At 39.7% G+C, this 26,739-nt stretch overlaps 1 protein-coding gene across 1 annotated transcript in view; it reads right to left on the bottom strand.

Annotated features, from left to right (window-relative positions):
* The window catches only part of GRID1 (glutamate ionotropic receptor delta type subunit 1), a 1,069,958-nt gene that overhangs the window by 25,705 nt on the left and 1,017,514 nt on the right, over positions 1-26,739 (bottom strand). The window contains exon 12 of the mRNA XM_070753904.1: positions 16,160-16,355. Coding sequence (XP_070610005.1) covers positions 16,160-16,355 — 196 coding nt within the window. The remainder of the gene's footprint in view (positions 1-16,159; positions 16,356-26,739) is intronic.

Here is a 26,739-nt window from a genome sequence, read left to right as displayed (position 1 = left end):
CTTTTCTTTCTTAAAAAGACACCGTTTCAGTGCTTTTGCAAGCATGCAAAATCTTTACTCCTCCAAGCTGCCCCTCTCTTTTCTTTCTTAAAAAAAGGGGGGAAAAGAAACCCCTTCATCCCAGCAGCAGCTGCTTGGGTTCGTAAGGTGAAAATAGTTTGGAAGAAGAGGCAAAAAAATCTTAAACACCGGGTTCATATCTTGAAAAGTTCGTTAGAAGAGGCGTTCGTAAGATGGGGTACCACTGTACTGACTTAGAAACTTTTTCAAGTGTCATTTATCATCATTATTAGATTTATTTGCCGCCCATCTCGCCTTGAGTTTGGAATTCGTTCTCCAATTCTTGGAAAGAATAGAAAATGTAAAACACACCAAAAAAATATTGTACCCTAATGAACGTGGTAATATAATGCAAATTTTAATTGAAGTCGGTGTGTTACTTTAAAGTAAAATAGCTCATTATAATAAAAGCCCGAAACCAGTTTTATTTCAAGCAAAATAGCGTGTTTTCATTATCAGAAATCTGAGAAGCGGTAAACTGTTAAAGAAAGCCTTCATTGAATGTCATGGCAGAGGCAAAGTACTGTATTTCCCCAGTAGATTCATTTGGCTAATATTGGCTTATATTAGTACACACCTACACAGCTCATCCGCAAATGTCAGCCTTAATTGGGATTCTAAACAGCGCCTGCAGGCTGTATGTTTATAATGAATGTAAATCATTTCCATTAACTTAAGATGTAAAAAATGTCTCTGGATGGGAATTCATGAAGAAGAAGAAAAAAGATCACTCCGCTTGGTTAAAATAATCATTGACTTCCTAATGCATTTAAGTAATATGTTGTTAAGTCTCTAGTGAATGAACAAAGTGCAGAGGAACAGATGGCCTGAAGATTCTGTAATGCAAATAAATGTGGAATCATAAATGCAGACTTCCAAAGTATTAAACAAAAGTTTATATATTTTCTGAGCCTGGTCCTTGGGAGCTTGAATTTAAGATGCAGTCTTAAAGAGGGTGACGCCATAAGCACGGGGTCTCTTTTGCTTTGAATTTATGCACTGGATATTTTTTATCAAGAAACTTGAGAAAAGATGCCATTCTTAACCAGGTGGTTACTGCTGAAAAGAACAGTTCACTATACAGTAATACCTCGTCTTACGAACTTAATTGGTGTCGGAATGTGGTTCGTAAGGCGAAAAGTTCGTAAGACGAAACAATGTTTCCCATAGGAAACAATGTAAAAGCAATTAATGCGTGCAAGGGGGGGGGGGAATTGCAAAATGGTGCTCCACTGGGCACCGCCGCCCGGCTGTCACCTTTTAAAACACCCAGGGGGCTTCTTGGCATTCTTCCGAACCCGAACACGAACTTTTCGGCTTCGGCTTCAGGAGGCCGCCAAGAAGCGCCGCCGCCTGGCTGTCACCTTCTGAAACAGCCGGGGGGCTTCTCGGCGTTCTCCTGAACGCCGAACCCAGAAGTTTGGCAAAAGTTCGGGTTCGGGTTCCGGAGGCCACCGAGAAGCGCCCAGCTGTTTCAGAACGTTACAGCTGGGTGACGTCGCCTGGCGGAGCGCCGTTTTTTCAATCAGCAGTGGCGTTTTCGGCCGATCTGGAGACTGAAATGGAGGTGGTGAATCCCAATAGGGAATTCCATGGGCGGAGCTTTGACATCACGAAGATGTCCTTCCTGGAGGCCACGTTTCGGCCGACCAGGAAGGACGTCTTCGTGACGTCAAAGCTCCGCCCATGGAATTCCCCATTGGGATTCACCACCTCCATTTCAGCCTCAAGATCAGCCGAAAACGCCTCTGCCATTTGGAAAAACGGCGCTCCGCCGGGTGCTGCCACGCGGCTGTAACCTGCGCATGCACATGAGAGTCCCCTCTGCTCCATCCACCCCTATGCATAAATGCACAACTCCCCTGTGCTCCCATTGCCCCCTGTGCATACACACATGACCTCCCCATGCTCCCTGCCCCCCACATGCACACATAATGCTATGCTCCCCGACCCCAGATGCATGCGCGCACAACCCCCCCACAAGCATGGGTGACACCCCCCTACAGATGTGTGTCTCCTGCATGGGCCCCTCCCATTTCAGCGCATGTATGAAAATTAGCTGGCTGGCAGGTCTTATGTGCGCATGCACAATAGAGCTGAACTAGGGCGACAGCTCATGTGCCTGCAGAAATGACTCTGCATGTCACCTGTGGCATATGTGATGTAAGTTTATTATCACAGCCCTATACCATTTCAGACAAATGGCTATGTAATCTCTTCTTAAAAACTTCCAGTGTTGGAGCATTCACAACTTCTGGAGGCAAGTCATTCCACTAATTAATTGTTCTCAATATTTTTGTATATACTCCTGGTCAGTTGGAGGATAGCAAAGTGCTTGATGACTCTGGTACAGATAGTGTTTATGAATTAGTGGCAGATCCGGGGTTGCATGTGGCAGAACAGGTGGGAGGCCAGCCACAGGATGTTGCTATGAGTCCAGACTCCAGTGAAGAAGAGACAGATGCTAGATGGTTAAATCCAAATATCAGAAGGGTACAAAGGCACAGGGAACAAGTGTTAGGGATGAGATATTAAGGGGAGGAACAGGTTAATTACTGAAGTGATTTATTCATCATGTCCAGGTGCCAGCAGGGAAGAAGGGCGGAGTTTTCAATGTTGTAAATCCATTATGGACGTGTGCTGGTATGGCTACGAAGTAAGTTAGTTCATTCTCTGCTATTTAACAGCTGTTCTTAGTGCTTTGAACTACGCTGAATAGACATAAATCTTAAGACAAGGGAGGAATGCTTTGGTGTACTTTAATCGTTAAGATAAGAGAGGAAGGAATGTGACTGCCTGTAATGCATTTTGAATACGGAGGAGAGGAGAAATAAAGATGGAGTTTTTGTTTATGACATCCTGCATTCAGTAACCGTTATTTCCAATTTAACCTAAGTTCTAACCAGAATCCAGAACACCTATCAGGAAATTTCTCCTGAGTTCTTCTAAGCTGCTTCTCTCCTTGATTAGTTTCTATCCATTGCTTCTTGTTCATGATATGCCTTTTCCAAAGTCTTTGGAGAGGGGCAGCATACAAATCTAATAAATAAATAAATATTTTAAAAATATAAAGTCCTATAACTAAAATATGCCTTCTCCTTCCTTGAAGTTATAATGAGATCTAGTTTATCACAGCTAGATTTAAAAAGGGGCTGCTAAGTTTGAAATCAGGATTGATAGAAACATAGAAACATAGACGACTGACGGCAGAAAAAGACCTCATGGTCCATCTAGTCTGACCTTATACTATTTCCTGTATTTTATCTTACAATGGATATATGTTTATCTCAGGCATGTTTAAATTCAGTTACTGTGGATTTATCTACCATGTCTGCTGGAAGTTTGTTCCAAGAATCTACTACTCTTTCAGTAAAATAATATTTTCTCACGTTGCTTTTGATCTTTCCCCCAACTAACTTCAGATTGTGTCCCCTTGTTCTTGTGTTCACTTTCCTATTAAAAACACTTCCCTCCTGAACCTTATTTAACCCTTTAACATATTTAAATGTTTCGATCATGTCCCCCCTTTTCCTTCTGTCCTCCAGACTATACAGATTGAGTTCATGAAGTCTTTCCTGATACGTTTTATGCTTAAGACCTTCCACCATTCTTGTAGCCCGTCTTTGGACCCGTTCAATTTTGTCAATATTTTGTAGGTGAGGTCTCCAGAACTGAACACAGTATTCCAAATGTGGTCTCACCAGCACTCTATATAGTGGGATCACAATCTCCCTCTTCCTGCTTGTTATACCTCTAGCTATGCAGCCAAGCATTCTACTTGCTTTTCCTACTGCCCGACCACACTGCTCACCCATTTTGAGAGTGTCAGAAATCACTACCCCTAAATCCTTCTCTTCTGAAGTTTTTGCTAACACAGAACTGCCAATGCAATGTGTGTATCTTTCTGATGTGCAGATAAAAGGTTGAAATTAACTCTGGAATTGGAAAAAAAAAAGATCACATCATATTAACCACAATCAGGCTCAATTCATTAAATAGTCCCAGCACTGAAGACTTCATGGTAGCTCTGATTGGTTTGCTTTCTGTCCCAATTTCAACAAACTGTTTTGAAAGAGACGGCACATGATTTACATGAGCTCTGCAACCGCATGCAAATGTAATTTCATTGGGTCTTCTCAATCACTGCATGTTTTTTGCACTGCTGAATCATGGCAATAGTGCCAGTTGAATTATTAAGTAGAAATAATTCTCTCTGGAGTATCCAAAAATGTTTGGTCTGAGTAGGAACTGTTGTGGTTAGCTCTGGCCCAGCTCCTGCCCCAAGGACTGTGGATGTGGGGGAGACATCCACATGCTGCAGGCCTGTTTTGCCCCCGGTGGAATCTGCTGATGAAGGCTCCTCTGACCAAGAAGACATGAGTGACAGGGAGGAGGAGAGTGTGGCAGACATCTCAGAAGGAGATCAATTATATAGCTCCTCCGTGGATTCAGAACAAGAGTTAATGATACAGCCACGCATGCAGAGAGCGATGCATAGGCAACAACAACTGAGAGATTATTATCAAAGAAAATGAGGCCACCTGTGGTTGGGTGGGGCTGTGGTCATTAGTGAGGCTGCTATAAATAGCAGCCTGTGGGTTTGGCCATTGTGGAGGATTATCTGATCATTGTGTTTCATGACTGCTTTACTGACTTTGACTTTTTGTGTGCTGATGTTTCCCTGCTTTGAAACTAAACCAGAGCAAAGTATGTTTCACTTTGTGAAAGAAGAAGGACTGTGAATTGCCTCACAGCTGCAAGCTCAGTATCACAGGACTGATAAGGGACTTGTATAAATTGCCAGTTTGTTTGGAGACGAGGGCTCTTTGCTATACCAAAAGAGGGCTTGGTTTAAGTGAATTTTCATTATAAAGAACATTGTTTTGAATTTTCAAATGTGTGTGTGTGAAATTTGTGCCTGTGAATTTTTTGGGAGGATTCTACCAGAGAGCCCGACAGAACAGGAACCGACTTTTTTTTTTTTCAAATTTCCATTGCAGCAAGTGAAAAGCAGACAGGAAGATGACATTTATGCCTTTGATTCCTTTTTCTGTCTCAAACACTGAAAACAGGAAATCTTTAACAAGCATTGAGTGGCTTTTTGGAGATTCCAGCCAATTTACTGATCAATATCAGGGCATCAATACACCTCGAAAAACCTTTCAATCCTGTGAACACATCATGTTCATAAGTAGGTTTTAAGAATGTCCATGTTCTCGAGGCTAATGGATGCTAAGTGAGCATAAAACGGTTCCCTCTTAGATTCCAGCCTCATTAGAAGTTCTGAGCATTCCCCTTGCTTTTATGAAAAGTCGCCACACAAAATATGCAGTTTTTATAGCAAATATGCTATAAAAGAGAACCATGAATCATGTTTTAAGAAAATAACATAGTCTACTATAAGAAGCTTCAGTGGATAGTCCAAGTTTCCATTTATATAAAAAAAATGTCTTCTATTCCATTTTCGAGTGGAAAAATGGCTTTGGTATTCTGAAAAGCAGAGTTTCCAGACATGGAAAAATAAAGCTACAAAGGATGACATTGAAAACATCAATGTTACCTATTAGGACTATGATCAGACAATCAAGACACATTAGGTCTAGCAAACTGGTCTGTGCACCAGTTGCGACCCTACTTGCACCGGGAGTCACTGCCCATGGTCACTCATGCCCTCATCACCTCGAGGCTTGACTACTGTAATGCTCTCTACATGGGGCTACCTTTGAAAAATGTTCGGAAACTTCAGATCGTGCAGAATGCAGCTGCGAGAGCAATCATGGGTTTCCCCAGGTATGCCCATGTTACTCCAACACTCCGCAGTCTGCATTGGTTGCCGATCAGTTTCTAGTCACAATTCAAAGTGTTGTTTATGACCTATAACGCCCTTCATGGCACTGGACCAGATTACCTCAGGGACCGTCTTCTGCTGCACGAATCCCAGCGACCAGTTAGGTCCCACAGAGTGGATCTTCTTTGGGTCCCATCAACTAAACAATGTCGCCTGGCGGGACCCAGGGGAAGAGCCTTCTCTGTGGCAGCCCCGGCCCTCTGGAACCAACTCCCCCCAGAGATTAGAATTGTCCCCACCCTCCTTGCCTTTCATAAGTAACTTAAAACCCACCTCTGCTGCCAGGCATGGGGGAATTGAGATCCTATTTCCTCCTAGGCCTTTACAATTCTATGCATGGTATGTATGTATGTATGTTTGGTTTTTATATTAATGGATTTTTAATCATTTCTAATATCAGATTACTATTGTACACTGTTTTATTGTTGCTGTTAGCCGCCCCGAGTCTCCGGAGAGGGGCGGCATACAAATCCAATAAATAAATAGATAAATAAATAAATCTTTAAAAAAAATAAATGAAAAAACAACTTTAAAAATTTTAAAAAGCCCTTAAAACTTTTAAGTTTACCACTTTAAAAAAGCCAACTATGATATCATAGATGCTAACCTATCAAATCTTGATTGGCAGACATTATTCTCTGGCTGTAATACTGTTGAAGACTACTACAATATATTTTTGCTCAAAATGCAAAGGGCCGTTAAAATATATGTACCACTAATAATCATCAAAACCAAGAAAAACAAATTACCCATTAAAATAAGGAAGCTCCAATGCCCCCCAAAATCTCTTTGGCGGAAAAACAAAACTGGCTATATTACAAACTTTAAAAGCTGCTACAAAAATCTATGCCACCAAATAAAGACTGAATGCACCAATTACCACATAAATCAAGAAGAAAACCTTCTGCATATGAAATCCACACACGACTTCTATAACTTTGTAAACAACCAACTCAAAGACTTGAGATCCATCCTACCCCTAAAAGGATCAAATGGTAAAGAATATAGTGATGAAACCGTGAAAGCTAACTTCGGAGAGGGGCGGCATACAAATCTAAGTAATAAATAAATAAATAAATAAATAAATAAATAAATAAACTTCTTTAAAACATTCTTCGGCTCAGTCTTTGTAAACAGCAAACTTGACTGTAAAAAATACAACTTTAGTAATCGAGTTGTCGAAGCATGGAATTCACTACCGGACTCTGTAGTATCATCCCCTAATCCCTGACACTTTACCCTTAGACTATCCACGGTTGACCTCACCAAGTTCCTAAGAGATCAGTACGGGGCGTACATAAGTGCACCAGAGTGCCTGCAGTCCCCTGTCCTATTGTCTCTCCTATATCTTCTCTTCTATACCTATATCTTTTTCTGCTATTCTCACATAGTTATATTTCACTCCTTTATTTTCTCCTCTATTCCCCCTTTAATACATTCTACCTGATTATATCCTCTATAACCCTCATTGTGTATTATTGTGTATTGGACAAAACAAATAAACAAATAAACAAATAAATAAAAACTGGTACTTATTTATTCTCAGTGGCTGTAAATAGTCACAACTAGTTCAACTAAAATATGAACTCAAATGTGTTCCCAAGTAACTGTTTGTTTGTTTGTTTGTTTGTTTGTTTGTTTGTTTGTAATGATGCCATACTGAGAAAAAATTAAAATGTCTGATGGCAAGGAATCTGACCCACTATCCCGAGACTTCAGATCTGCAAATAAACTGTTCAGGAAATGCAATTATAGAAAGATGTGATCAGGAGTGGGCTACTGCCCGGACAGGGAGGGGGACGTAGTGAGGTAGCAAAAATGGAGCTCCACCCCAGAGCCCCCAATTTGCACTGAAAGATGTTGAAAGAAAATGCAGGGCGTCCTACATGAGCCACGCCCACAATGTGGTAGTAAAAATTTTTGTAGCCCTTCACTGGATGTGATCTAAGTTCTTTATGGTGAAGGGAAGATCCTAACTGAATGTAAAGGTGCCGAAATCAAATTGATCACGAAGAACACTTTCAGTAAATATCTGAATATTCCCACTCATTCTTTTTTCCAAGGAGAAACCATGTAGGCCTTGTCTTTCAAGTGTCTTTTTCTAATAATAATAATAATAATAATAATAATAATAATAATAATAATAATGTGGATAAGGAAAAGACCTGGTCATGGCTTACAAGTGGAACACTCAAAAAGGAGACAGAAGGACTAATACTGGGGGCACAAGAACAGGCCATTAGAACAAATGCTGTCAAAGCCAGAATTGAAAAATCAACAGACGATCCAAAGTGCAGACTCTGTAAAGAGAGGGGCGGCATACAAATCTAAATAATAAATAAATAAATAAATAAATGAAAGAATCGATCACATACTCAGCTGCTGCAAAAAGATCACACAGACTGACTACAAGCATAGACATGATGCTGTGGCACAGGTGATCCACAGGAACTTGTGCCGGAACTACCATTTACCAGTGGCAAAGAACTGGTGGGATCATAAGCCCGAAAAAGTGGTCGAAAATGAGCAAGCAAAACTACTGTGGGACTTCCGACTTCAGATTGACCGAATTCTGAAGCATAACACACCAGACATCGTGATTGTGGAGAAAAAGAAAGTATGGATCATCGACATCGCAATCCCAGGAGACAGCAGAATTGAGGAGAAGCAGCTAGAGAAATTAGTGAAATACGAAAATCTAAAAATTGAGCTGCAGCGACTCTGGCATAAGCCAGTGAAAGTGATCCCAGTGGTACTTGGCACGCTGGGCGCAGTGCCAAAGGATCTCAGTGGACACTTGAAAACCATCAGAATTGACAAAATCTCCATCTGTCAATTGCAAAAGGCCGCTTTACTGGGATCGGCGAACATAATTTGCCGCTACATCATGCAGTCCTAGGTGCTTGGGAAGCGCCCGACTGGTGATGAAATACGAAATCCAGCATAGTGATCTTGTTTGCTGTGTTGTATTGACATAATAATAATAATAATAATAATAATAATAATAATAATAATAATAATAATAATAATAATTTATTAGATTTGCATGCTGCCCCTCTCCGCAGACTCTGATCATGTGTATTGTTTGTTCTCTGAATACATGCAAATGGTTATCAGAGTATTAGGAATGCTAGTAGTTTCACCCTGTGATTTGAAGAGTTGATCACACTGTCTTTATTATTCATTTTGAGCTAAAAAGATTAGATTTGCCATTGAAACTTTGCCTAAAGCAAACCTGAGATCGCCCTCCAGGCAAAACCTCTTTCAATTTCCAGGGGAAATCATACTGAGCCGCAATCACACAAAGCAACATTGATAGGTACCCTGATTCAGTGAAAAATAGATCTTTAGGGTGGTAGTTGAACTTAATAGATTGACGCGTTACAAGATCAGGGCTAAAAGGCACAGTAATAGAAACAAGTCTCTCTTGATGGGATTTAAGGCTGGAAAAATCATGGGCAGAACCTTGATTTATTTATTTTTATCAGCGCTTCACACATTAGAAAAATTGTTTTCAATGTGCTCAAAGGTTAAACAGACATCTGCCTTTGCATTCCAGATATAGCTACAATATATATATATAAAAATATATATATTTTATTGGTTTTGCACATAAGGTTACATAAAACAAACATAAAACAGTGCACAGTGCACAGTGCATGTGCCCATCACCCGACTGACAATAACCATCACCACCACCACCAATTGCGGGGGGTTCACATATTTACTAGATTATGTTCTCCCCCCCCCCTTAGCTCTAATTTGCATTTGTTTACTATGCAAAGAGTGATTAGAGTTTATTTTTCACATTTTCGTCACAAATTCTACTCAACATATAATCTTTCACCTTATTCCATCGTACCATCAGCTTCTCCAATTTGTTTTCATCAAACTTGTTTCATCTTATTTCCATGATTTCAAAATGAATGTGATCCACCATGTACCAGTACCAGTTCTGTAATGTCCATTTTATAGACTCTTTCCAACCCAATACCACTACTGCTTGAGCGTTTTCCTATGCTGCAGTTTTTATTTCTTTAAAATCTCTTAGTTCTCTTTGTTTAATTAATAGCGCTATTTCTTTTGTAATTATCCAATTAATGTTTAGCATTTTATTTATTTCGTTCTGCACTTCCTCCCAAAATTTCTGAACTTCAACACACTCCCCGAACATATGCATGAAAATTCCTTTCCTTTGGCAACCATGCCAACAATTACCTTTCCCTTTCCCCTGGAAGTGTGAAAGTTGTGCCGGTGTATAATACCATTTATGTAAATTTTTTCTTCTCATCTCTTTAACTCTTGTGTTCTTAATCTTGTATATATTTTCTACTATTTCTTTCATTTCACTTTCGTCTATTTGTAAATCATTTTGCCAGCATCTTGTCAAGCCTTTTATTACTCCCTCTTCCGCTTGCGATAACATTCTGTATATATTACTAGCTTGTGCTTTGGTATCGTTAATCTTTTCTTTTAATATTTTCTCTAAGCTATTTTCTTCTCTCAAGAAAGCTTCTTTATTCTTACTTTTATTTAAATATTTACATATTGCATTGATCTGCAGCCATTTCTGTTGACCCAGCCACCATTCCAGCCGAGTTCTGCTAACTCTTCCGTCCTTTTCATATAATTGTTCGATTCTCATTATCCCTTTACTATAGCTACAATATAGAGAAATATTTTTGGACAGTGCTTCTCAATTATTTTCTGTTATTGCCCCCTCCCCCAGGAAGAAATAAACATTTTGGGGGGGCCAACTCTCTTATCTGGGCCCCAATGGAATTTTAGGGTTAATAATTATTATTTTACTTATTAGAAATAATAAGTAAAACACAGTGGACATACATACTTGGACTTTAGCAAAGCATTAGACAAAGTGGACCACAACCAGGGGTGGGCTACTTCCCGGACAGGGGGGGGACACAGTGGGGTAGCAAAAATGGAGCTCCACCCCACAGCACCCAATTTGCACTGAAAGATGTTGAAAGAAAATGCATAAGCCACGCCCACAGTGTGGTAGTAAAAGTTTTGGTGGCCCTTCACTGACCACAACCTACTTCTCCACAAGCTAAAAAAAAGTGGAATAGACAGATAAATAACCAGATGGATTAACAACTGGCTGACCAACTATACCCAACAAATAGTCCTCAGTGGGTCCAAGTCCACATGGGGAGAAGTAAGCAGTGGGGTACCACAAGGTTCCATCCTAGGCGTAAGACTCTTTAATGTCTTCATTAATGACCTAGATGAGGGAATGGAAGGGGAATTAACCAAATTTGCAGATGACACCAATCTGGTGAGAATTGTCAATATCATAGAGGACAGGATCAGGATCCAGATAGATCTTGACAGACTTATACAACAGTGATCGGACTCATTCGAGACAATGATGAATCCGCATACAGACAGGAAGTTGAAAAACTATCCTTGTGGTGTGACCAGAACAATCTAGAACTGAACACACTCAAAACCATAGAAATGGTGGTAGACTTTAAGAGAAACCCTTCCACTCTTCCACCTCTCACAATACTAGACAACACAGTATCAACAGTAGAGACCTTCAAATTTCTAGGTTCTATCATATTTCAAGACCTAAAATGGTCACCTAACATCAAAAACATCATCAAAAAAGCACAACAAAGAATGTTCTTTCTGCGCCAGCTCAGGAAGCTCAAACTGCCCAAGGAGCTGCTGATATAGTTCTACAGAGGAATCATTGAGTCTGTCATCTGCACCTCTATAACTGTCTGGTTTGGAGCTACAACCCAACAGGACTGACATAGACTTCAGAGGAGAATCAGAACTGAAGAAAAAACAATTGCTGCCAACCTGCCTTCCATTGAGGACCTGTATACTGCACAAGTCAAAAAGAGGGCGGGGAAAATATTTACTGACCCCTCACATCCTGGACACAAATTGTTTCAACTCCTACCCTCAAAACGTCGCTACAGAGCACTGCACACCAAGACAACTAGACACAAGAACAGGGTTTTTCCCCGAACGCCATCACTCTACTAAACAAATAATTCCCTCAGCACTGTCAGACTTTCTACTAAATCTGCACTTCTATTCTACTGGTTTTTCTCATCATTCCTTTCACCCATTTCCTCCCATGTTGACTGTATGACTGTAACTTGTTGCTTATATCCTAAGATTTTTATTAATATTGCTTCTTCATTGCTTATTTGACCCCTATGACAATCATTAAGTGTTGTACCACATGGTTCTTGACAAATGTATATTTTATTTTATGTACACTGAGAGCATATGCACCAAGACAAATTCCTTGTGTGTCCAATCACACTTGGCCAATAAAAATTCTATTCTATTCTATTCTATAATATGCTGGCTCTGTTAAAAAGTGCCATTGCTAATATGTTGAAAACCACTGGTTATGTGCATAAATTTGGCTCTTTGTCCAATTTTTCTCTAAGCATTCTTTCCAATTCTAATTATCTAAGAGGGAGAGCGAAGAGAAAAAACAACAACAACAACAATACCGAAATATAAAGGCGCTTCCGCTATAAATTCTTGGCCCACAGAATAAAGGATTTCTAAATTTATAGGCAGCTGGTGTTTCAGATTTATTTTTTTACACTGCAGCATTTTTTCAGAGCGAGGATAGGTATATTAAAAATGTGCTACATGTACAAGATTATAATGTTGGCAAGAAGCACCAACGCTTAATAGGAGTTTAAGGCGGAAGGCAGGGGCGACGGGAAGGGTTATCATGGGTCACCTGCACTCAGTTGTCGAATTTCTACATTTCCTGCAATCAGCTTGCACCTTTCAGCTTTCTGCTGTAGCTGCAAATCCAGATGTGCCTTATCGCTCCGTACAGTTGCCCAGATTGTCTGTCACTGAAAATTTGTGCTTCTTTGTGAGTCTAGGTGGAAATTCTCATTTCCAGGGTCACATTTCTATACTGTCTGGCATTCTCAGCCCTGCCTTCCTGTCTGATTGACATCCTAATTGATCAAGTAAATGCTTCCCAAGACTTTCCCTCTGATCACAACACGATGCATCAAAATTCAAATCTAAATGCTTTCATTCATGCTAAAGCCTGAGAGTTTGGAAGGAAGGAAGGAAAAGAACTAACATTCCTTTGTGCCTACTTCCTAACATTTCTAACACAAATTGATTTTTATGTTCAACCATTTCTATAACAGGCAAGCCACTGAGCATGATATGCTTGGATAAATTTATCCATCCATCCATCCATCCATCCATCCATCCATCCATCCATCCATCCATCCATCCATCCATCCATATCTATCTATCTATCTATCTATCTATCTATCTATCTATCTATCTATCTATCTATTTTGTCAAGTACGAATTGGTAGTATACAAAAATATAACAATGTTTATATACATGATACTTTCAGAAATAAGTTTAGTTCTGAAGGTAATATCATAATGCAAGTAAATGGTTTGTAACTAGTGTTGGGCGAACCCAACGAAATTCAGGTTCGCCGGGTTCGTGCGAACTTAGCGGCTGGTTCGGGCAAGTTTGTGGAACCCGAACCTGCCGAACCATTCTGGCCCCGCCCTCCCATCTTCAGCCTCCCCACGATGGGATTCCGGGGGTGGAGCTTTGATGTCAAGGAGACGTCACTTCCTGGCTTTCAATGCGGAGGCTGGGGAAGTGGGGGTGGGCGATTCCCCTCTGCCTGCCACCAACCCACTCCCCTTTGACGTCGGAAGGAAGATGGGTTCCAGTGGTCCTTGGTACGTTGGGCACACTGTCAAAGGATCTCAGTGGACACTTGAAAACCATCGGAATTGACAAAATCTCCATCTGTCAGTTGCAAAAGGCCGCTTTACTGGGATCGGCAAACATAATTTGCTGCTACATCACGCAGTCCTAGGTGCTTGGGACGTGCCCAACTGGTGATGAAATACAAAATCCAGCATAGTGATCTCGTTTGCTGTGTTGTATTGACAATAATAATAGTCAAAGCTGGGTGTCAGCTAGGAGGCAGCTTTGCATAACAATAGCTGTTTATTAAACAACTCGTCTCAGTTAACAAGGGAATTTTGGGTCTTGGAAAGCTGTGGGGGAGGACCAATAAAAACTATCCAGGTTTCCCGTATGCTGGCTGTTTAAGTTCAGCCAATCAGGCAGCAGCCAGGGCAGGTAAGCCAGGATTCAAGAACAACAACAACAACAACAACATTGTTGTTGTTGTTTCAAATATAGACAGATTTGGAACAGAACACACCAGATATCATGGTTGTCGATGTTGTGTTTGGGCCTGGGCCAACTGTTGCTCCCACAGATGGGAGAGACACGGCACACACTGAATGCGAATGCCTGGCTGACAGCCAGGAAGACGTAACAGACAGCCAGGAGGACGAGGCCACTGGTATGCAGGATTCAGCAGACAGCCCAGGGGATTTGGCATACAGTCCCTCAGACAGTCTTTCGTCTCTGGATTCTTCTGTAGATCAATATATTGATCTGCATAGCAGAAGAGCTATGCAGAGAAGGGATCGACTGAAGGAGTGTTACAAGTCATCATAGTAGCACCTGGGATGGGTGTGGTTCTTATACTGAGGGCTGGGTGTGGTTTCCTTAATGAGGGCTAAAGGGATAAAAGGGAACAGAGGCCCAAGGCAAACTGTGGCTGTTTATCTGTGTTATTTTGTGGCTCCTGCTCTGAAGTTTCTGTTCCGTGCCGTTGGAATTTTCATCCCAGCTTTTTCAGACAAGTGGGAGGTGAAAACTCTGGGACTTGCTGTTTGCTCCAAAGATTCAAAAGGACCCCTGAAACGTCTTTGCTCATTCCAGGTTGTCTTTGTTTGTTTTTTCCTGTGTTTTTGTATGCGGCTGAAGTAAGCCTTGCACTATCATTGTTTTTGGACACTAAGAACTGTTTTGAGTCACCCTTTTTTGTTTATTTAATATAAGTTTGCTGATTAGCAGAGCACGTGTGTGTTTGATTTCTTTTCCTTGGACTATTACGCATTGCCTCAGCGAGTCAGGCAGAACAGTCAAGGGTTAAAGAGTACCGTTTATTGATATCGCTGCACCAGTAGATGCCAGAGTCGAAGAAGAAGAACTGGAAAAAATTATGAAATATTGCAAGCTGGCCATTGAAACTATATGGCTATGGATGACACAGATGTCACGGTGATAGCCATTTTCATCGGGGCACTTGGTACCATGTCCACGAATTTCACAAAACACAACAAGAATGTGCAATTAATACCAGTGGAACTGCAAAAAAACCTGCTACTTGGAACATCATATATTTTAAGAAGATATTGCTTGATACCTGGGATGCCGGCAGCAGCCATTTCAATCATTAGCACCAGTCAGTAATATTTGTGACATTTTTAAAAAAAATCAGTCGACTTGAGTTTCATATTTTAATGAATAAAAGCGATAATCATGATCATGATTAAAATAACAACACCAATATCTCTACTCCAAGTTGTTCTGTCGGGCTCTCTGGTAGAATCCTCCCAAAAATGCACAGATACAATTTCAGACGCACAGTTTGAAAATTCAAAACAATGTTCTTTATACCGAAAATGCAAATAAACTGAGGACTCTTTTTGTACAGCAAAGAGCACTCGTCTCCAAACAACTTGGTAATTTGTACAAGTCCCTTATCAGTTCTGTGATACTTAGATTGCAGCTGTGAGGCAATTCACAGTCCTCCTTCTTTCACAAAGTGAAACACACTTTGCTCTGGTTTAGTTTCAAAGCGGGGAAAAATCAGCACACAAAAGGTCAAAGTCAGCAAAGCAGTCACGAAACACAATGATCAGATAATCCTCCACAATGGCCAAACCCACAGGCTGCTATTTATAGCAGCCTCACTAATTACCACAGCCCCACCCAACCACAGGTAGCCTCATTTTCTTTGATAATAATCTCTCAGTTGTTGTTGCCTATGCATCGCTCTCCGCATGCGTGGCTGTGTCACTAACTCTTGTTCTGAATCCAAGGAGGAGCTAGATAATTGATCTCCTTCTGAGCTGTCTGCCACACTCTCCTCCTCCCTGTCACTCATGTCTTCTTGGTCAGAGGAGCCTTCATCAGCAGATTCCACCTGGGGCAAAACAGGTCTGCGGCATGTGGATGTGTCCCCCACATCCACAGTCCTTGGGGCAGGAACTGGGCCAGAGATAACTACAACACAAGTATTAATATCTGACTGTTTTTTTCCCCACAGCATCAAAGGGACTAGTATTATTCTTGATGACAACATCAAAGACCACATCCCGCACACATCTTACCTTCCTGATGCCTTCCGAAGGATTCGCTACACAGTTATCCGCGCCGTTATTCTTGCTGATGGTTTTCCAAAGCTCAGCAAAAGTGCTGTCTTGTTCTAAAGGGTTAGTGCCTTTCGCTTTAAAGTACTCATAAACGGCCGAATCTCTGACTGTGCCATAAGAGACATCCATTTGCTTGGAAAGGTCCTGAAACGTTCTGAAAATGCAAAAGGAATCAAAGAGTTATTGGGAGGAGGGGAAAGACGTTGGCTCTATGGGCTGAAGAGAGAGAGAGAGAAAAATTTTCTGCGGCAGGAAAATATTAAAACTCTTCTAAATCAATAATCCTACTTGTTTTCTTTTTATTTCCCCCTCTTTTTAAAAAATTAAAATAAGTGTTGTCCTGTCTTTGTGTTGGTCAAGAAGACAGGGAAACCATGGGAAAATTCTTGTAATTCTTGGTTGCCGATCAGTTTCCGGTCACAAAGCAATGTCGTTTGGCGGGACCCAGGAGAAGAGCCTTCTCTGTGGTGGCCCCAACCCTCTGGAACCAGCTCCCCCCAGATATCAGAGTTGCCCCCACTCTCCTTGCCTTTCGCAAGCTCCTTAAAACCCACCTCTGTCGTCAGGCATGGGGGAATTGAAATTTCCCTTCCCCCTAGGCTTATAGAATTTATACATGGTATGCTTGTATGTATGAGTGGTTCTTTAAATTGGGGTTTTTTAGATGGTCTTTTAATATTAGATTTGTTTACATTGTCTTCTTATATTGTTGTTAGCCACCCCGAGTCTTCGGAGAGGGGCGGCATACAAATCTAATAAATACAAATACAAAGTGTTGGTTATGACCTATAAAGCCCTTCATGGCACCGGACCAGATTATCTCAGGGACTGCCTTCTGCCGCACGAATCCCAGTGACCGGTTAGGTCCCACAGGGTGTGCTTTCTCCGGGTCCCGTCAGCTAAACAATGTCGTTTGGCGTGACCCAGGGGAAGAGCCTTCTCTGTGGCGGCCCCGGTCCTCTGGAACCAACTCCCCCCAGAGATTAGAATTGCCCGCACCCTCCTCGCCTTTCGTAAGCTTCTTAAAACCCACCTCTGTTGTCAGGCATGGGGGAACTGAGATACTCTTTCCCCCTAGGCCTTTACAATTTTATGCATGGTATGTCTGTATGTATGTTTGGTTTTATAATAAGGGTTTTTAATTGTTTTACTATTGGATTGTCACATGTTGTTTTATCACTGTTGTTAGCCGCCCTGAGTCCACGGAGAGGGGCAACATACAAATCCAATAAATAAATAAATAAATAAATAAATAAATAAATAAATAAATAAATAAATAAATAAATAAATAAATAAATAAATAAATAAATAAATAAATAAATAAATAAATAAATAAATAAATAAATAAATAAATAAATAAATAAATAAATAAATAAATAAATAAATAAATAAATAAATAAATAAATAAATAAATAAATAAATAAATAAATAAATAAATAAATAAATAAATAAATAAATAAATAAATAAATAAATAAATAAATAAATAAATAAATAAATAAATAAATAAATAAACCGAACGAACGAACAAACGAACAAACAAACAAACAAACAAACAAACAAACAAACAAACAAACCATCCAGGGAGGTTGAGATGGCAAGGGTCCACCCCAAATGAAGACAATTTTTCAAGTTCTTCTAATTGTCATATTGTCTTAGTGCAGTGGTCCTAAACTTGGGGGTCGGGACCCCTTTGGGGTTTGAATGACTATTTCACAGGGGTTGCCTAAGACCATTGAAAAAGACAAATTTCCCATTGTGTTAGGAACTAAAGCTTCTATTCTGGTGCCTTGGAACATATTTTTACAATCTGACCAATCAGGCTTTTACAGTGGGGGTGTCCCTCTGACCTTCCTGCCAATCAGCTTAAAGTTGGGAGAATTGGCGCTAGACTTATTGTTGGGGGTCACCACAACATGAGGAACTGTATTGAGGGGTCACAGAATTAGAAAGGTTGAGAACCACTGTTTAGTGTATAGATGTTTATGTGTTGGTTTATTGTGATGTATGTGTTGATTTAATGTGTTGTGATTGTATAGATATATAGATGTTTATATGCTGATTTAATGTGATGAGCCTACTGCAAAACATAGTTATGCTTATTGCTTGTTTGTTTTTATTTGTATCCCACCTTTAGTATTTTTACAAATAACTCACATTTAAATATGTCAAAGGGTTAAATAAGGTTCAGGAAGGAAGTGTTTTTAATAGGAAAGTGAACACAAGAACAAGGGGACACAATCTGAAGTTAGTTGGGGGAATGATCAAAAGCAACATGAGAAAATATTATTTTACTGAAAGAGTAGTAGATCCTTGGAACAAACTTCCAGCAGACGTGGTTGGTAAATCCACAGTAACTGAATTTAAACATGCCTGGGATAAACATATATCCATCCTAAGATAAAATACAAAAAATAGTATAAGGGCAGACTAGATGGACCATGAGGTCTTTTTCTGCCGTCAGTCTTCTATGTTTCTATGTTTCTATGTAACTCAAAGCATTGAACATATCCAACATAACTTCCTCCTCCTATTTTCTCGCATTGCATTCTTTGTATTTAGATTTGCTGGCTGTACATTTGTTATATTTCCTGAAGCGAAGAAGGAAGCAAGTATACCAACAATTTTAAGTAGTTATGGTCAAACAGATCAGGCTGTCAGGCAGTAGGGAAAGCAAGTAGAATGCTTGGCTGCATAGCTAGAGGTATAACAAGCAGGAAGAGGGAGATTGTGATCCCCTTATATAGAGCGCTGGTGAGACCACATTTGGAATACTGTGTTCAGTTCTGGAGACCTCACCTACAAAAAGAGATTGACAAAATTGAACGGGTCCAAAGACGGGCCACAAGAATGGTGGAAGGTCTTAAGCATAAAACATATCAGAAAAAACTTAATGAACTCAATCTGTAGAGTCTGGAGGGCAGAAGGAAAAGGGGGGACATGATCGAAACATTTAAATATGTTAAAGGGTTAAATAAGGTCCAGGAGGGACGTGATTTAATAGGAAAGTGAACACAAGAACAAGGGGGCACAATCTGAAGTTAGTTGGGGGAAAGATCAAAAGCAACGTGAGAAAATATTATTTTACTGAAAGAGTAGGAGATCCTTGGGACAAACTTCCAGCAGACGTGGTTGGTAAATCCACAGTAACTGAATTTAAACATGCCTGGGATAAACATATATCCATCCTATGATAAAATACAAGAAATAGTATAAGGGCAGACTAGATAGACCATGAGGTCTTTTTCTGCCCTCAGTCTTCTATGTTTCTCTGTCAAGAGAGAAAAGCAGTCAGGGTTACCTATGGAAAAGGTGATCACAGGTTGCCTAGCCCTAAAGTAGGATCTCCTTTGATATAACCGCTGTGCAATGGATTGAGTTTGCAGCTCTGCAGTGGGTTGGATTTTATCTTTGTACTTTATTATTAGACAGTTTAAAGAAGATATATAAACATTAAAAAAAGGAAACAGAAATAAAAAAAAGTAAAGCACAGCAAAGGATTTAAAATATGATGGAAATTATAATTTTCCAGTATATCATTAGTTAGGGATGAATCACTGAATATATTTTATCATTGTAAAGACTGAAAATTGCTATTAAGCTCTAAGATAAGCACGGATATCCAGAATTCTAGTCAGCTGAGTATAACTGACTGCATGATATGATAAGAACAGTAAATTCAACCCATATTATTGAGAATCTATTCAGATTTAAACATCCCATAAAATTGAAATATGTACTCTATGCATGGAGAAACCCAATTTTTGGATGTGGTACAAATGTATGTTATTAACTTATAGTCAAAGGAAGGTTTCCATTCTTAGTTTAGCATAAGTTGAATTTTATGTCATATTTATGTTTAAGACGGGAAATTATTTTAGACATAGAATTATACTCCTACAACTTAATTTAGCAGGAATCAAACAGTCTTTCCAGCAAAAAGCATACAATATTCTTGCATTAGTTAACCTATTCAAAGGAAATTCAGTGTACCTCAAAGAGGTAGATGGATTAATACAGTTTAATAAAAATAACAAAGCCTATAATGGGAATTTCAAATATCAACCAACAAATGCTCTACCCTCCACATCGGCAAAAAGAATCCAAACCTCATATATGAACTGAATATACAAACTCTCACAGCCAACCCACACTCAGTAAAAGACCTTGGAATACTAATATCAAATGACCTAAGTGCTAAAGCCCACTGCAACAATATCGCCAAAAAGGCTTCTAGAGTTGTTAACCTGATCCTACGTAGCTTCTGCTCCGGCAATCTCACACTACTCACAAGAGCCTACAAAACTTTTGCCAGACCCATCCTTGACTACTGCTCACCTGTCTGGAACCCATACCACATCTCAGACATTAACACCCATGAAAACATCCAAAGATATTTCACCAGAGGAGCCCTTCATTCCTCCACTTGAAACAGAATATCCTACGAAAATAGACTAACAATCCTGGGTCTAGAAAACCTAGAACTACGGCGCCTAAAACCCGATTTAAGTATTGCCCACAAGATTACATGCTGCAACGTCCTACTGGTCAATGACTACTTCAGCTTCAACCTCAACAACACAAGAGCACGCAACAGATTCAAACTTAATACGAACCGCTCCAAACTTGACTGTAAAAAATATGACTTTAACAATCGAGTTGTCGAAGCGTGGAACTCATTACAGGACTCAATAGTGTCAACCCCTAACCCCCAACATTTCTCCCTTAGACTCTCCACGACTGACCTCTCCAGGTTCCTAAGAGGCCAGTAAGGGGCATACATAAGTGCACTAGTGTGCCTTTCGTCCCCTGTCCAATTGTCTTTCCTTTATCTCATATATCATATATATTTTCGTCCTTACATATATCTTCTCCTCTATTTTCACTTCTATCCTTATATATATATTACTTCATATCTATTTTCTTCCTATGTATTTGTGTATTGGACAAATGAATAAATAAAAATAAATAAATAAAAATTCAATATGAAGAGTGATCCGGCTTGTTCATACTATTTCCATCAATTCTAAGAAAATGAACCGTCCATTTTAGAAATCAGGAGATATCGATTATATTAATGATAAAACATTTTATATTAAGTGTAATCTTTGGAATACATCGAACGTTGTTTCACTGAAATTTGCACAGCTGCATATCCATTATTGCATTCAAATTTGGCATCCATTTGACTTATTTTTTTTGCATTGTATTTCCCAAGCAGATAATAAGGCCCAGTTGATATTCTGAGTTGTTTTTCATAAGATTGTAAATGCACTCAAGTATCTAAGTGCTCCCCCTTGTTTCTGCAGTTCTTTCAATTTTATCCTGTTTAGTAGTTTCATACTAACGAAGCCACCTTTGGGTTATGTGTTTCTCTTTTGATTTATGTGAATCAATAATATTACTTGTACAGTGTTCCCTCGATTTCCGCGGGGGATGCGTTCCGAGACCGCTCGCGAAAGTCGAATTTCCGCGAAGTAGAGATGCGGAAGTAAATACACTATTTTTGGCTATGAACAGTATCACAAGCCTTCCCTTAACACTTTAAACTCCTAAATTACAATTTCCCATTCCCTTAGCAACCATTTAGATCAGTGCTGGCAAACCTTTTTTTCCTCGGGTGCCAAAAGAGCATGTGTGCGCACTATCATGTATGTATGAGTGCCCACACTCATAATTCAATGCCAGGGAAGAGCAAAAACAGCTCTCTGGAGGCTGGAAATGGCCTGTTTCCCAACTTATGGTAGGCCCAGTAGGCTCATGTTTCACCCTCCCCAGGCTCCAAAGGCTTCCCTGGAGCAGGGGAAGGGTAAATATGCCCTCCTGCATCCCCTCGGAGGCTCTTTGGAAGTCAAAAATGTCTTCCCAGAGTCTCTGTGCAAGCCAAAAATCACCTGGCTGGCACACACTTGCATGTTGGACCTGAGCTAGGGCAAGGGCTCGCGTGCCAACAGATAGGGCTCTGCGTGCCACCTGTGGCACCCGTGCCATAGGTTCACCATCACTGATTTAGATTATTACTCACCATGTTTATTTATTAAAGTTTATTAAAAAATATATTTATTAAAGGTGGATGAAAGTTTGGTGATGACATATGACGTCATCGGGCGGGAAAAACCGTGATATAAGGAAAAACCCCACGAAGTATTTTTTAATTAATATTTTTGAAAAACCGTGGTATAGACTTTCCGCAAAGTTTAAACCCGCAAAACTCGAGGGAACACTGTATATCCAGATCTTTAGATGTTTTTCAACAGTCGTGGGTTCTAAAACCCATTGCTACCAGTTTGCATGATGCTTCTGCGCATGGGCAGAAGCTTCCTGGATGGGTGGGTGAAATCTCTTGAAGCCACTGCTACCAGTTCGCAGAATCAGGCCGAACCAAGAACAACCCAGTGCTGTTGCTCAGCCCTATAACATCACAATCTAGATACATGATTATTTCACTAAGCCTATTTTACCATCCCTCATAACTAGTGTTGGGCGAACCAAACTTGCACAATTCGGGTCCATACTGAATTTTGCGATGTTCGGTATGCCAGACCTGAACCTGATTTTTTTTTTTGAAATCCATGCCGAAGTTCGGGGTTCGGGTTTGAGGTTCCCTCAAACAATGTGAAACGCCACCGCCATGGAGGACAGTGGGGAATCCCATCGTGGCATTCCTCACCTCCTTTTGCTTGCCGCGCTGCAAGCAAAAGGAACTGGGAAACCCCACGATGGAATTCCGGGGGCGGAGTTTTGACGTCAGGTATACTTCTTCCTGACCTCCCTTTACTAGCTTAAAAGAAAGCCCAGAAACATAGCTAGTTCTATAGTGTAATTGTTAGCTCTCTTGACTTTGAATCTGCCGATCGGGGTTCAAATCCTGGTGGAACCACCTTTTCTTTAATTTTTTTATTTTTTAAAATTTATTTATTTATTTATCATCATCATCATCATCATCATCATCATCATCATCATTTATTAATTAATTATTTCCATGTACACATCGGGAAAGTTCCCTTTTGCCCCCCAAGAGCTGGAGGGTATTTTTAATGCTTTCTTTTTTTCCTATTAAGAAGGGATTAAAAGGACCCAAACCCCTTTTATTATATAAAGAAGCATGATGATGATAATGATGATGATAATAATGATAATACTACTACTACTACTACTACTACTAATAATAATAAATTAATTAATTAAATAAAAAAAATAAAAAAGGTGTTTCCACTGGGATTTGAACCCCGATCGGTAGATTCAAAGTCAAGAGAGTTAACAATTACACTATAGAATTAGCTATGCTTCCAGCCTCTCTCCAAAGCAAGTAAAGGGGAGTCCTTTCAGCAAAAGAAGCTGGGAAATCCCACAATTTCGACGTCATGGAGTGTTCGGGGTTCGGGTTCGGTGACCTCACACAATTTTTTTCTAAAGTCTGCCCGAATCCGACGAACCCAAATTTCGTTGGGTTCGCCCATCACTACTCATAACCAGTTGCATCCCCTCTTTCTCCTCCTCCTCTTTCTATTTTTCTTCCTCCTCTTCTTTCTCCTTCCCTACCCCCTCCTCTTCTTCCTCTGCTCACTTCTCCTCCTCCTCCCCTTCCTCCTCTGGCACATAAGCCATCACCTTTGGTAGAACTGAGACCACAAATCCTGCTCCCATTTACAGCCACTTTTAATAAAAAATAATGGAGAAAAACCTGGAAAATGCCTCAGGGAAATACAGTGGTACCTCTACTTAAGAACACCTCTACTTAAGAACTTTTCTAGATAAGAACCGGGTGCTCAAGATTTTTTTGCCTCTACTTAAGAACAATTTTCTATTTTTTTTAAAATATAATTTTTATTGATTTTTATAGGTTTACAAAAAAAACAAACATATAACAGTGCACAGTGCTTGTGCCCATCACCAAACAACACACACACCCCGTCACCCCCACCACCCCTACAGGAGGATTCAAAGAGATTTCACTTGTTTATCTATCTATTAATCCTTGGCTCTATCTTGAGCAAATTTTACTAAAAGAGTGATTGTAGTTTATTTTTCGTATTTACATCACAGATTTTACTTAACATATAATCTTTTACCTTGTTCCATCGCACCATCAGCTTCTCTAATTTATTCTCATCAAAATTATTTAATCTTATTTCCATAATTTCAAAATATATGTGATCCACCATATACCAATACCAATTTTGTACTGTCCATTTTGTAGAATCTTTCCATCCTAGAACTATCACCGCTTGAGCACTTTCCAATGCTGCAGTTTTAATTTCCTTAAATTCTCCTAATTCCCTATATTTAATTAAAATTGCTGTTTCTTTTATAATAATCCAATTAATGTTTAACATTTTATTAATTTCATTCTGGACTACCTTCCAAAATTTCTGTATTTCTGCACACTCCCAGATCATATGCATAAATATTCCTTTTTTCTGGCACCCATGCCAACATTTGCTCTTCTCTTTCCCCTGGAAGTGTGCAATTTGTACAGGTGTATAATACCACTTATGTAAGATTTTTCTTCTCATCTCTTTAACTCTCGTATTTTTAATCTTATATATATTTTCTATTATTTCTTTCATTTCTCTTTCATCTATTTGTAAATCATCCTGCCAACATCTTGTTAAACTTTTAGCTACTTCTTCCCTTTGCAATAATTAAAATTGCTGTTTCTTTTATAATAATCCAATTAATGTTTAACATTTTATTAATTAATTTATCAATTTTCTATTAAGAACCCGAGCCCGGAAAAAAATTCCAGGAAATTTGAGAGCCGCACAAAGGCCCACCCAGTTTCCTGCCATTCCCCCTTTAATTCCGGCCATCTCAGGCTTTTCTGGGCTGCCAGAGGAGCCTTTTGGTGGCGCTTAAGGAGGCTTTGGCAGTCCAGAGTGAACAAAGGGAATAAACCTCTGCCAGCACCCAGAGAAAAGAAACGCTCTCTTTGGTCAAGAACTGTGTCCTTCACGTTTCTTTGGCCAGAGTGAACAGAGCGTTTTCCTTTCTCTGGGCACTTGGAGAGGGAACAAACCACTTTGCTGTGGTGAATGCCTCACACTGCCTCCCATACACCTGGCGTGAGGTTGCCTCCTGGAGCATCAAGGCACGGAAAGGCAAAAGGGGGCACTCACTTCACCTTCTTCCTTCGGCAGCGACTGTCCTCCTCCTCCTCTTCTTCCTCCTCCTCCCACCCAAATTCCGAGCTTTTATTTCTTTCCTAATGGATTTGCATGCATTATTTGCTTTTACATTGATTCCTATGGGAAAAACTGCTTCTACTTAAGAACATTTCTACTTAAGAACCTGTTCACGGAACAAATTAAGTTCTGAAGTAGAGGTACCACTGTATACTGCTTACAAAAATAAAGGGGACACTCAAATAACACACCCTAGATCTGAATGAATGAAATGTTTTCATTGAATATTTCATTTGCACAACTATTCCATTTGCACAACAGCATGTGAAATTGAGTGTTTTTAATAGGAAAGTGAACACAAGAACAAGGGGACACAATCTGAAGTTAGTTAGGGGAAAGATCAAAAGCAACATGAGAAAATATTATTTTACTGAAAGAGTAGTCGATCCTTGGAACAAACTTCCAGCAGACGTGGTTGGTAAATCCACAGTAACTGAATTTAAACATGCCCGGGATAAACATAGATCCATCCTAAGATAAAAATACAGGAAATAGTATAAGGGCAGACTAGATGGACCATGAGGTCTTTTTCTGCCGTCAGACTTCTATATTTCTATGTTTCTAAATGGAAACAATAGACAGTAGAATAAATGTTGTATTCTGTGAATGCTATTAGGTTTGAAGTATCCTGTGTGGGCCTGTAATGAGTGCAGCTCCTATGTTTTCATAAAGTAAGCATTAACACCTTGTAGTAGATCACATTTAGTCAACAGGAGTGACATTTTCTTCCTATTCTTATTCTATTGGAACAAACTTCCAGCAGACGTGGTTGGTAAATCCACAGTAACTGAATTTAAACATGCCTGGGATAAACATAGATCCATCCTAAGATAAAATACAGGAAATAGTATAAGGGCAGACTAGATGGATCATGAGGTCTTTTTCTGTCATCAGTCTTCTATGTTTCTATAATTGTAAATCAGTGTTGCTTCCTAAGTGGACTGTTCGATTTCCACAGAGGTTTGATTTACTTGGAGTTATATTCTGTTCTTTAAGTGTTCCCTTTATTTTTTTTGAGCAGTGTGCATAAAAGACAACTCTACCAAAGCATTATTTACAAAAACACTTTCTCTTTTCCTATCCCTATTAATACCACTGTGAAATGCATTCCGATATCTGTATATTCTTTTTTTTTTTGCAAGATGCTAGACAGTGTTTGTAATTATTGTTCACTAATTACATACAATTAGAACAAAACAGCGTCTTGGGGTAATACACAGATGGGCAGAAAAGCTGTCAGAATGGAGACCAAACGTTCTCACCCCCTTCTATTATTTCCCATCGCATGTCTGCAACATTAGCAAAGAAGCAAATCTCTGATGAATGTGAATTAAACAGATGAACCTAGGATGGGA

Source organism: Erythrolamprus reginae, chromosome 5 (assembly GCF_031021105.1).
Source record: "Erythrolamprus reginae isolate rEryReg1 chromosome 5, rEryReg1.hap1, whole genome shotgun sequence".
In the NCBI taxonomy this organism is placed as follows: domain Eukaryota; kingdom Metazoa; phylum Chordata; class Lepidosauria; order Squamata; family Dipsadidae; genus Erythrolamprus; species Erythrolamprus reginae.
Note: the sequence above shows the minus strand (reverse complement) of the source record. Positions and strands in the feature narration are given on the sequence as shown.